The sequence below is a fragment of the Pithys albifrons genome, chromosome 23 (assembly GCF_047495875.1).
Source record: "Pithys albifrons albifrons isolate INPA30051 chromosome 23, PitAlb_v1, whole genome shotgun sequence".
Lineage (NCBI taxonomy): Eukaryota > Metazoa > Chordata > Aves > Passeriformes > Thamnophilidae > Pithys > Pithys albifrons.
In genome coordinates, this window is record NC_092480.1 from 992,831 (window position 1) to 1,005,052 (window position 12,222).

General features: G+C 57.6%; 1 protein-coding gene across 1 annotated transcript; it reads right to left on the reverse strand.

The window, feature by feature from the left end:
- Window positions 1-432: 432 nt before the first annotated feature.
- On the reverse strand, window positions 433-11,278 carry OAF (out at first homolog). The gene is made up of 4 exons (XM_071576324.1): window positions 10,883-11,278; window positions 3,939-4,073; window positions 3,283-3,463; window positions 433-2,007 (listed from the first exon to the last, which is right to left on the reverse strand). Exons 1-4 carry the CDS (start codon window positions 11,102-11,104, stop codon window positions 1,733-1,735), a joined length of 813 nt encoding a protein of 270 aa, XP_071432425.1. The 5' UTR covers window positions 11,105-11,278; the 3' UTR covers window positions 433-1,732.
- Between the last annotated feature and the right edge of the window lie 944 nt (window positions 11,279-12,222).

Genomic DNA, 12,222 nt, shown 5'->3' on the forward strand with positions numbered 1-12,222 from the left:
TTCAGCTGTGACTGCAGAGGGAGACAAGGAAACCTCACCGAGGCTGCAGGACCCGGAGGAGCCTCCAGCCCATCCTCCCGAGACCCCTCAGAGACAGGGACAGGCACCAGCCCTCCCAACCCCAGGACCTGCTGCTGCTGCTGCTCTTTGAGTCAGCAGAGCTCCAGTTCAAAGCTCCCACGGCTGCTTGAGATGAGTCAAACCCGTCTCCCTGTGGAAGGGCTGAAGGGTGGAATGTTTGAGATGAAGGATCACGTTGGGAAGTGTCAAAAATTCCTGGTCATGCTGACAGCAGGATGTTCTCCCCCAGTCCATGGGTCAGCACCAGATAAAGGTTTGACACTTACCCAGAAGGGAACAACTCTTCATCAAGAACTCAAGCAACTGATCACAAAAAGAGTATCATGCCCAGAGAGACTTTTACACCAAGGATGCTTTAAAAAAATGTTTATTTTACCTTACAAATGATAAATAATTTGTTTAAAAAGTCATTTCAAGTGTGTTTTACTTCATGTTCCAATATTAAAATACCTTTCCCTTCTCCCCCCTTACGTGATCGATACAAAAATAATTGACCAAATTATTTTTTTTCTGTCAAAAATTCCTGTATTTTGGGCAAAAAGGCACATTGTGAAGGCTTTTCACCAGGAGGCACAGGGGCTCCCATAGACCCCAGGAGCTTCTCTCCACTCCCTGCTTGAGTGGAAGAGGACACAGGACCAGGCAGCACTGCTAACAGTGCTTTTGTCTGATCCCTCCAGGTACATGGCAGGGCCAAGGTCAGCTTCAGTGTCATCCCTGTTTAACATACGGGGGAAATCAAGGCACAGCAAAGCAGTACAATTATTTAAGAGCTTCTTGTGAACAGCTGGCAGAGTAGGACATAAAACTGGACAGAGCTGTAGAATGTTGTCTTCTTCAAAACAGCGTGAACCCACCTGGGATCATCCTCTCCCCTTGCAAGCACAGTGTTAGGATGGTAGTCACAAGTCTTTGATGTTTCTTTCTTAGTGGAAGAGTCACAAGACCAGCACAAAAGTTGGACCTTCACTAGTCTAAACAGGAGTTAATTAAAGCTCTAATTATCAGCCCTTTAGGGGCACAAGTCACTGCTGGGATATATCCCCCCATTATATCTTCTGGCCACAGGAAGGATACACAGCCAGTCAGGCACTAGGAAAAGCTACAGGCAGGCTCTTGCTTTGGGTGGGCTTTGTACCTTCCTTGTTCAGGGATGTGGTCCCAAGAATCAGCTCTTTTCCCACAGGGGAACCCTGTTGTGTCACCAGGAGGTGGTGAAGTCAGCGAAGGGGGTTCTTCAGCGGCAGAGATGTCGGACAGCCCAGGTCAGCAACACCATTTCTCTCTCTGCCCTGACCACCCTGCTTGATGGAAGTGATCAGAGCTGCCCTTTTCATCCAGAGCAGGGCAACACACCCCTTTTCCCAGTGCTTCACCCCAAACCCTGTGTCTCCTGCTTCCAGGGGCTTGGATTTCCCAGCAGCTGGTGGGAGAGCATCACCACCCAGCAAGCTGAGCCTGCTTGGCACAGATGAGGCAGCGGCAGGTGGGGAGGGAGTCACAGCAGGCCAGAGGGGAAGGCACACACAGAGCTCTCCTGGGACAAGGCACCACCGTGAACAGCATTCCTTCTTTGGAGCAGCAGCTCCAGGTTGGCATCACAAACAGGTGGCAGGAGACGAGCTGCCCCTCGGAAAAGTCTTGGAAAGCACTAAGTCTCCTCATCCCAGAGGCAGAGCTGCTTCTGTGGCACGTAGTAGTCGAAGGTGTAGCCCTTCTGGCAGCTGCGGATGCCACACTTGTAGGAGGAGACCCTGCCCGCGGCGTCGCGGCTCTTGCAGTACTTGAGCATGCAGGGGTACCACTCGAGGCTCAGCGAGTAACTGCACACGCACGGCCGCCACCGGCCCGGGCACCGGCGGCACCGCGGCAGCTCCGGCACCGCCACCGGCTGCGGCAGCACCTCGAACATGGAGCCGTCCACACCTGCGGAGAGAGGGACAGCGCTCAGGGGGGCAGGGACAGCGCGCAGGGGGGCAGGGACACTGCTCAGGACATTCAGGAGGGCAGGGACAGCGCTCAGGGGGGCAGGGACAGCGCTCAGGGGGGACAGGGACAGCGCGCAGCGGGGCAGGGACAGCGCTCAGGGGGGCAGGGACAGCGCTCAGGGGGGACAGGGACAGCGCTCAGGGGGGACAGGGACAGCGCTCAGGGGGGACAGGGACAGCGCTCAGGGGGGCAGGGACAGCGCGCAGCGGGGCAGGGACAGCGCGCAGCGGGGACAGGGACAGCGCGCAGCGGGGACAGGGACAGCGCGCAGCGGGGCAGGGACAGCGCGCAGGGGGACAGGGACAGCGCGCAGGGGGACAGGGACAGCGCGCAGGGGGGCAGGGACAGCGCGCAGGGGGGCAGGGACAGCGCTCAGGGGGGGGCAGGGACAGCGCTCAGGGGGGACAGGGACAGCGCGCAGCGGGGCAGGGACAGCGCTCAGGGGGGACAGGGACAGCGCGCAGGGGGACAGGGACAGCGCGCAGGGGGGCAGGGACAGCGCGCAGGGGGGCAGGGACAGCGCGCAGGGGGGACAGGGACAGCGCTCAGGGGGGCAAGGACAGCGCGCAGCGGGGCAGGGACAGCGCGCAGCGGGGACAGGGACAGCGCGCAGCGGGGACAGGGACAGCGCTCAGAACCGCTCAGGAGGGAAGGGACAGCGCTCAGGACATTCAGGAGGGCAGGGACAGCACTCAGGGGGCAGGGACACTGCTCAGGGGGGCTGGGACACCGTTCAGGGAATGGCCTCAAGTTGTGTCAAGGCAGGGTTAGGTTGGATCTCAAGGAAAGGTTCTTCCCCCAGAGGGTGGTGGGCACTGAACAGGCTCCCCAGGGCAGTGGGCACAGCCCCGAGGCTGCCAGAGCTTCAGAAGCCTCTGGGGCACAGGGTGTGACTCTTGGCTTGGTCCTGTGCAGGGCTGAGGGTTGGACTGTGGGTCCCTTCCAACCCAGCATATTCTGTGAAATTCCTTCTGGGTAAGGGACAAGGTGAAAGGTTACTTTGAAAATACCTAATTAGGGTCACCAGGAGAGCACCAGCAGAAGTCAGATCTACTAAGGAACAGGCCAGTGCACTGTGACACACGTGCCTTAAAGACAGCAAAGAGGAAGCCCAAACAATCTGTGCTGCTCACCAGAAACCTGGCAGGAGAGATGTCACCCTGTGCCAACATGCTGACAGGAGCAGTTCCAACACAACTGAAGGCAACTCACCTTTCTCCAGCCAAAATTTGACATCTTCTTCTCGGGTGTAAATGGCCTCCTTGGCCTCTGCACAGACGTTGTGCAGGTGGGAGCTCAGCTGGGCCCCCTTGCTGAAGTTCACAGCCACGTCCATGCTGAGGTGCTCCAGCCCCCGAACCTCCTCGGCCTGGCGCACTGTCCTGGGGTTCTTCTGCAGAGCAGGAGACAACCAACACCTCAGCCCTGCATGCAATGACCCACAGCTCCACATATGCTGGGATTTCACTCCAGCACGAGATGAGAGAGGGGATGTTCCCCTGTAAATGCACCCACACCCTGCTTGGGTGGAAGGCACTTTGAAAGCTGCTTGATGCTGAAAGCACCATGTTGACCACATTGGCCTGTGATGGTTTCTCAGGGTTTTGTCCTGATAAATGGTCCCAGATCAGCACTGGCTTCACTGGGGCAGGGATTTTCATGGCCACCCCCCTTCCCCTGGCACAGGCTGAACCAAATCACGCCTCCTCCTTCTGTATCAGAACAGGCTCAATACCACTGATGAACCCGTGTCATACCAAGTCCCTCAGGCAGGAGGGGTGGTCAGAGGTGGCTCTGAGAGCTGAACAGTCAGGGAGCTGCCTGGGAAGGGCACCCAGCTCCAGGACCCCCTGGCTGGAGCCTCGTACCTGGCGCAGCTTGGCCATGGACTCGCTGGGGATGATCTCGTTGCGGTGGAGCCGCGTCACAAAGCACAGGGCCTGGAACTGGCTCTGGCCCCTCTCCAGCTCCCCCAGGATTAAGGCACGGAAGATCTTCACCTCCTGACAAAGAGATAAATAACAAGAGTGAGAGTCCAAACTATCTGCCATCAGTGGGGTGGACCAAGAAGTTCCACCTCCAGAAAGGCTCCAGCCAAAAAAACAAAGTCACAGTCTCATATTTGTGCTTCCTGAGCACAGGGTGCAGACCCGGGTTCAATCCCACCCAAAAGCCTGAAGCAGAATCACTGGTGTATGTAAAGAATTCAGGGCTTTCACAATCCCACTGTGGCAAGGACAAATTGCTGCCAGCTCACAGCCCACATCCTCAAACCACAGCTGGGGGTTTCTGTCCTTCACCAAGAAGGGAGGCAAGACTCCAAGGAGCCTGGCTTGGTTTTGTTCAACAAGTATCACACAGCCATTATTTTCATGCCTTACTGACTAAGCAGTCCCACATTTCCTCTGCTGCCTTCCCTCACTTGCTTCTGAACAACTGATATCCTGGAGAAAAAATTACTCATTTCTGAACCCAATAGCATGTGGAACAGAACTGAAAATCAGATTGTTAAAGCCAGAAGAACTCGTTATGATCGGCTGCAGCAACTTCCTTTTCTGCCTGGGTCAGTAATTTTGGCATTTTTTCTACAGAGCTTGTGACATGGGTTGGAATCCATCTCCAAAACCAGCCTGGAAACCACTCATAGTCACCTTGGTGTAGTCACAGAATGCCTTGAAGTTCAGCAGCAAACCCTCCCTATATCCTCTTCTGGCATAAATCAGTTCATCAGGCTCTGGCTCCAGGGGCATTTATACCCCTGTGGGAATGTGCCATCTCCAGCCTTGGTGTCAGCCCATCCTCCCCCAGGGGCTGGGCAGGACTGGAGCAGTGGCAGCAATTCCTGCCATCGCTCTCCACAACGTCCTCCATGGAGAGCTGGACAGACACTGGTGGCAGGAGAGCAGCAAGCAGGAGCCATGTCAAGCTGCTCAGATCCTCCCTCTCCTCCTGAGTGCTTCCTGTTGGATGGCTCCTTAGTTTGGCTTCTCCCAACCCTCCCTCTGCCCCGAGGAGAAGGGAGCTGTTCTCTTTTCTACAAGCTCTAAGCAGTGTCCACGCTGAGCTTTCCTGCAGATCATCTCACACAGCCCTCTGTTTATTCCCTGCCTTCTCTTCCATGTCCAGAAGAGAAGAGGGAATGCAATTCAGGACACATCTGGACAGCTGGAAGCACAAAGTTTCCATCCCCAGGACAGGAGAAAGCATTTTGCTGGTGCATTTGTTGACTGAGCAACAAAGAGCAGGACATGAAGGAGGTTTGGGACGAAAGAGATGCCAGAAATGCTGATGAAATTGCTATAGAATCAGGTTTTTTGGACAGATTTAATGGGGAGATTTCCCACTGAGACCCTGGCACTACTGGAACAACCCACACCCCATCTCCATTTAGTGCAGCTGCTTTCCAGCTTCCAGCTGGGAGCTCCCACACTGTGCACGGCCCACGGATGAGTGGACTGAAACCAGGAGCTGACTCGGGCATATTCTCAGCTGTGGATTTAATTTTAATTCACTTTGAACAATCAGCATTCAGTCTGGAAAAAGCAAACAGGGCTAGCCATGTTTTGCATTCAGGCTGAAAACCTCTACAGGCAGGAGATTAGAAACAGTGCAGCACTTCCCAGGTTGGAGGCAATTTCTGTAAAATGAGAACGTGCTGAGCAACTGATTAATCCTCCTGATCTGTCTATTTAAGAATTAGCCTTCAGACAGCCAAGTCCTTTCTCCTCATGGCTGATACACAGGAGAGGTTCACAGCTCTCTCTGCCTGAACTCCAGGTGTCAGGGATTTCCAGCACTTTTGCTGACACCAAGGGAGATGCACTTGGAAAGACAGGAATGGCCTGTGTTGCCAGCACTGGAGTAGCCAGTGAGCCAAGGAACAGCTTTAATAAAGCTGTTTTGTTCAAGGATCTGCCTCCTATGGCACGAGTTGTTCTGAAAACAGAAATCCCACCTCCACCTGGCTCCAAGCAAACCCAAAGTGATCCTTGCTGTGGATGCCCATTTTCTGGGAGACGTGTGCCCTGCAGTGACCACCCTCTCCTGAGCAAGATGTCAGTCTCTTCTTCTCCCCAGTCTGTCCCAAAGCCCTGCTTGGCTTTCCTCAACTTTCCAGCTCTCCCTGCCCTGGCTCTCCAACCTCAGGTGGAACAACAACCAAACCATGTCACTTAAAAAATACCTGATGCTTCTCACATGGAAAGAGCCACCAAAGTTTCTCTGCCTGGAGAGCACCTTTCCCTCCCCAGCCACCTCACCTCTTTCCCAACAGCAGGAGCAGAGGGAATCAGTGCCAAGGTGGGTACCCAGCCAAGGCAACAACCAGCACCTTTAACTCTGGGTTTCTGCACAATTTCCCAGTAGGGAACAAGTCCCAGCAGAGCGTTGTGGGGACTCTCCAGGTGAACTCATCGCGGGGGCGTCAGGAATTCTGGCCCTGACCTGCACTCCTGGGGCAGGGACAGTTCAGCTCCTGTTCAGATTTGAGTGACAAACACTTGGTGCAACAGGGAACAGCCAGTTCTGTGGCACTGGAGGCCACCACAGCCTGGGCTCTCACGGCAGCTCCTCATTCCTAAAGAAAGGGAATCAGTGCTCCGACCTCCCACCAGCCTGGGCTTGCCTGTCCCTACCAAAGGGACTTCCAGCAAAGACTGGCCTGAAAGGAGGAGCAGGGAAACCATCCAGCTTCTTCCCTCCCCATGCTGTCCTCAGCCAGCTCCTCCAGGGACTGTCATCTGGGGGGTGAGAACAATCCAATCCACGTGTAGGGTTTCTCCAGCAGGGACTTCCAAGCCTGTGTGGTCCAGATCCCAGCCCAGTGTCTCCACTCCATGTTGAGTGGAGCAAACCAGTTCCCAGGGAAATTAATTACTTCAGTGCCTTCCTCCCTGCAACCCATTCAGCTTTCCTGCCACAATGTTCTGCCCCAAGGACATCAGTGCTGCTGTGGGACCCACTTTTGTCTCTGCTGTGCCGTGGGTGCTCAAAGCAGGGGCAGGGGCAGAGGGGATGTGCTGCTGGGGGCAAAGGGTGGCACCAGCCCTCCTGGGCCCCGTTCTGTGTCCTGGCAGCAGCCCCTGCTGGGCTCAGGGCCCTGCCTGCACTGCCCCCGGGCACAGCCCAGCTGGCCAGAACTCCATGTGCCTGCACAGCACACACAGCGTGTTCCTGCCCCCACACTGGGGGTCCAGCTGGCTCAGCTGCCCTCAGTGGGTGGGGATTATGTCTCTTAACCCCTCTCTTACCAGAATGACTCACTCTGGTGTGTTGCCTCATATTCAGGTATCTATGATGGTGATTCAAAGATGTGCTGGGAGAGGGGGATAAAAAAACACATTTTCACAGCACTAAGATTGTACAATTCAGAGTAACAACCAGCAGTGTGTTTCAGGAGCCCACCCCACCCCTCCTGAGGGTACTGAAGGACCCTCCTGTCCTGCTGCTCTGTCCCCTCCTGCCCTGCAGCTCTGTCCCCTCCTGCCCTGCAGCTCTGTCCCCTGCTGTCCTGATGCTCTGCCCCCTCCTGTCCTGATGCTCTGCCCCCTCCTGTCCTGATGCTCTGCCCCCTCCTGTCCTGCTGCTCTGCCCCCTCCTGTCCTGATGCTCTGCCCCCTCCTGTCCTGCAGCTCTGCCCCCTCCTGCCCTGCAGCTCTGCCCCCTCCTGCCCTGCAGCTCTGCCCCCTCCTGTCCTGCTGCTCTACCCCCTCCTGCCCTGCAGCTCTGCTCCCTCCTGTCCTGCTGCTCTGTCCCCTCCTGTCCTGCAGCTCAGTCCCCTCTCCAGAGAACAGTCTGCTCTCCAAATCACAAATTTTGGACAGATGCTTTCCTGTACCATCAGGTCATTTGTCAGCAAACACAATGGCCCCTCACCATAAGGAAATTCCAAAAAGACCACACCACAACATCACACAGCATCAGTCTTATCAACAAGGACACGGGGTGGACTGGTAGTGTAAGGGTTAAAATACCATTGCTCAGACTTTCCCCCTTGTGTTTCCAACTCAACTTTTCCAGCAATCTAAAGGGAAAAGAAACTTTCTGCATCTTTGTGCTGACCTTGAAATAAAACCACCCACTTTGTTCTCAGGCCATTTTTAATAACTGCTAAGATCATGCTCTTCAAATTAGATATAACATTTAGGGTTGCTGTCCCCCTTCACTCTTCTTTGCAATATTGTTTTATTACCATTTTTTTCCCTACTATACAGGAAAAAAAGTGTTTTCATCCTATTCTTTCAAACTGCAAGAAAATAAATGGTCACTATTGCACTGCCCAGAAAACACCACGACTCAGTCTGGACTCTCCCTGACCAGTATGTGCTGCACTAAAGAGAAAAACCCTGAGAACACAACTCCTCCAGGCTCAGCTCTGGAGGGGAGGCAGGGCTGGAAGAGAAATGCAAATCCCAGCTCTGTGGAAGCCTCAGGCACTGCTCAAGTCCCACCAGTGTCAGAGGAAAGCAATGAACAGTGATCTCATTTAGTTCCTTTCTTCTCCAGCCCCTGGTCTAGAAACCACAAACTGCCAGCAGAGGGGAAGCAAATCAACCCCTGCCTTTTGGCCTAACCCCCTGCAGTGTGAGCCAGAGCAGTGGAAAAAGCATCTGTGGAAAAACCCCAGCACTGTGGCCACAGCACAGCCACACAACTGCCTGGGGCAGCGGGGCAGCCACCCCAGCTGCCTCCCTGCACACTCAGAGCCTTCACTGAACACTCAGAGCAGCCACGACCTTCCCTGCAGAGGAGAAGTTGGGTAATTTTGGAAAGATGAGCACCAGATCTGCACAGGGAACTGCCTGGGTCGGGTCGGGGGGAGCTGCTGCCTCCTCACACCATTACTCACTCCCCAGTCCTCTATGATTCCTGGCTTTTTCCAGCTATTTTCCAGCAAAGCCACGAAGCAGAGACAGCCAGTGCCCAACTGCTCTAAAACTGAGGAGGAGGAATGTGCTTCTGCAAACCCAGGGACTGCAAAGCCTTCCAGGGACCATCTGTGCATTTCCAGCAGGAGCTGAGGGATGCAGGGAGCCAAGGATTGAACAGACTGCACTCAAGATACCTTCAGAGAACCTGAACCCAGAAGCAACTCAATTATGATAAGGATGAGAGCCAGAGAACACACTCTGCTGGGCTTGTGAGTGAGGTCTGAGCTCGCCAGAAGAGCTGAAGCAACTGAAAACTGCTGAAAAAAATTAACACCTCAGGATACCAGCAGTCCCCAGGTCACATCCCAAGTTCCCAGGGCCCACCTATAGGATCTGTAAGGAATGTGGATTTCCATTGCCTGGGAATACACTTCCATGTGCAAGTTTGCAATCTGCAGTCCTAAGAGCCCTCCCTCAACTTCCCTGCTGTGCTGTGTCTTCTTGCAATGTTTCAATACTGTTTTTTCAATAGGAGTCATGGGACGGCTTCCCTGCACATGTGTGAGTACTTGGAGAATGCCATTGCCTCCCAAATCTCCACAGCTTCTGCTGGCATCTCAGAGAGGTGGGCTTGCCCCTGCAGCCCCTGCAGCCTGACCCATCCCCAGATGGATGAGGAGATCCGAGGAGCTTGCAAGGAGTGCAGCTGAAAGGGGAAGAGACACCAGAACAATGCCTGGCAAAAGGCTCCAAGGTTCACAGCAGGCTGGGACATGACACCTTCCTGTCTCCTGGGTCTGAGCTTCCTCCTGATGCAAAACCAAAGTCCACCTGAGCAAACAGCCTCAATGGGGGGCTGGCCCAGGATACCACAGCCATGGCCCCCACACAGCCGTGCCACCCACATGGCCCTTCTCTGAGCAACAGAAGTCTCTGCATCCAGCCAGGCTCGCCAAGGAGCCACCTTCTCCTGCTGAGAATGGGGCTTTGGGCTCAGCCCAGCAAGCATCCCCTCCCTGCAGGAGACACTCCAGCCCTCTGGGCTGGGGAGAGGTTCCCTGTGCAGCCCGAGGGCTGTTATCAGCCCACAGACACCTGTCAGTCAAACACTTCCCACACCGCACACACACACGAGCTCCCAAACACAGCGGGAGCCACCTAAGGAACTAACTGTGCCCCACGGCATCGTGGAGCTCTAGAGACATCCTGGAGACAGGGCAGAGCATGGACACCCAGTCCCGGAGTCAGGAACCCGCGATCGACCCAGTGCAGCCACTCCTGCCCTGCCTTTGCCCTTGCCCTGCCCTGCCCCGTGCCCAGCTGTGCTGAGCCTGCCATGCAAAACTATGCAGGATGAGAAACTGCTGGTCACAACTCAGCAACGAGAAACAGAGTTGCCAGTCAGCTACGAGCAGGGAAACTGCCACCCATCCCATCCCATCCCATCCCATCCCATCCCATCCCATCCCATCCCATCCCATCCCATCCCATCCCATCCCACTTGGATCTTTCACCAGCTATTTCCAGCCCGGAGGCAGCGCAGGTCACGGGAGGGGACAGCGAGCCCCGAGTTACGGGGGGGGGACAGCGAGCCCCACTCACTGGCTCGGAGCCGTTCGTGTGCTCTGCAGAGACCTCAAACAAAGCCCCGAGCCGTGTGTGAGGACGGACTTTCCCCTAAAGACCCCGAAAAGGCCCTTCCATGCCCCTGAAACGCGTTCCTGGACCCCCAGGCTCCGAGTCCATCCCGGTCTGGAGGGAGGACGGGAAGGATCGCTGATCCTACAAGAAGCACTGGCAGAGCCGTGCCCCGCGCGGTGCCATCCCACCCCTCCGCCCTGGATCTCCTCGGCTCGGCCGGGAATGCCCGCGGGAGCGGAGGGCACCGGCGCCAGCGCATCCCTGAGCCGCGACATCCCCGGGGATGCGCCCGCGCCCCGTACCTGTCTGAAATCAGCCGTGAGCGTGACGAGCGCGCCGTCGGCCGCCCGCAGCTCCAGGCTCACGCAGTCGGCGCCGCTGTCGGCCTGCAGGCTCTCCTCGGTCACCTGCCCGCCGGGCAGCCGCACCCGCACCCGCAGCTCTGCCCGCGCCGCGGGGCCGGGCAGCGGGGCCAGCGCCAGCCACAGCAGCGCGGGCAGCGCGGGCAGCCGCGGGCCGCGCATCCCCCGCGCCCAGGGGCTCAGCGCGGAGCGGGCGCGGGGCGGGGGGCGCGGGCGGAGCGCGGACGGCGGCGGGGAGAGGCGGCCCCGCCGCGCCCCCGGCCCCGCGGGGGTGCCTCGGAGCGCCGCCCGCTCGCCCTTTTCATCCAGCGCTCCCTCCGCGGGCTCTGCCCTCGCCCCCCGCCCGTCACTTCCCCCCCTGGACCCGGGACGGCCCCGCCGAGCAGCGCCCGCCCCGTCGTTAAAGGAACAGCGCCGGGCCGGGCGGGGGAGCGGCGCGGGAGCAGCGTCCGAGCGCCCGCCCCGGACACGCGGGTCCACCGGGCACAGCCCCATCCCCATCCCCGCACAGGCGGGTCCATCTGGCACAGCCCCATCCCCGCACACGCGGGTCCATCGGGCAGAGCCCCATCCCCATCCCCGCACACGCGGGTCCACCGGGCACAGCCCCATCCCCATCCCCGCACACGCGGGTCCACCGGGCACAGCCCCAGCCCCATCCCCGCACACGCGGGTCCATCTGGCACAGCCTCATCCCCGGACACGCGGGTCCATCGGGCACAGCCCCATCCCCATCCCCGCACAGGCGGGTCCATCTGGCACAGCCCCATCCCCGCACACGCGGGTCCATCGGGCAGAGCCCCATCCCCATCCCCGCACACGCGGGTCCATCGGGCAGAGCCCCATCCCCGCACACGCGGAGCCATCGGGCACAGCCCCATCCCCATCCCCGCACAGGCGGGTCCATCGGACACAGCCCCATCCCCGCACACGCGGATCCATCGCCCGCAGCCCCGTTCCCGCACCCCCCGGTCCCTCGTGCCCGCCGGGAGGATGGGCAGGGTCTGTTCCTGCCCACTCCGGGGCTCTCCCATGTGCCCTCTGTTTTTCCTTGGGTACCCAGCTGACTGCAAACTGCAGCTGGAGAGGAGATGAGACGGCAGCGTTCACACGAAGCTCAGCTCTCTCACCTGCACAAATCATGGAATGGTTTGGGTTGGAAGGGACCTTAAAGATCATCGTCCTCACGGGCAGGGACACCTTCCACTAGCCCAGGTTGCTCAGAGCCCCATCCAGCCTGGCCTTGAGCATCCCCAGGGATGCCACAACTAAACACACTC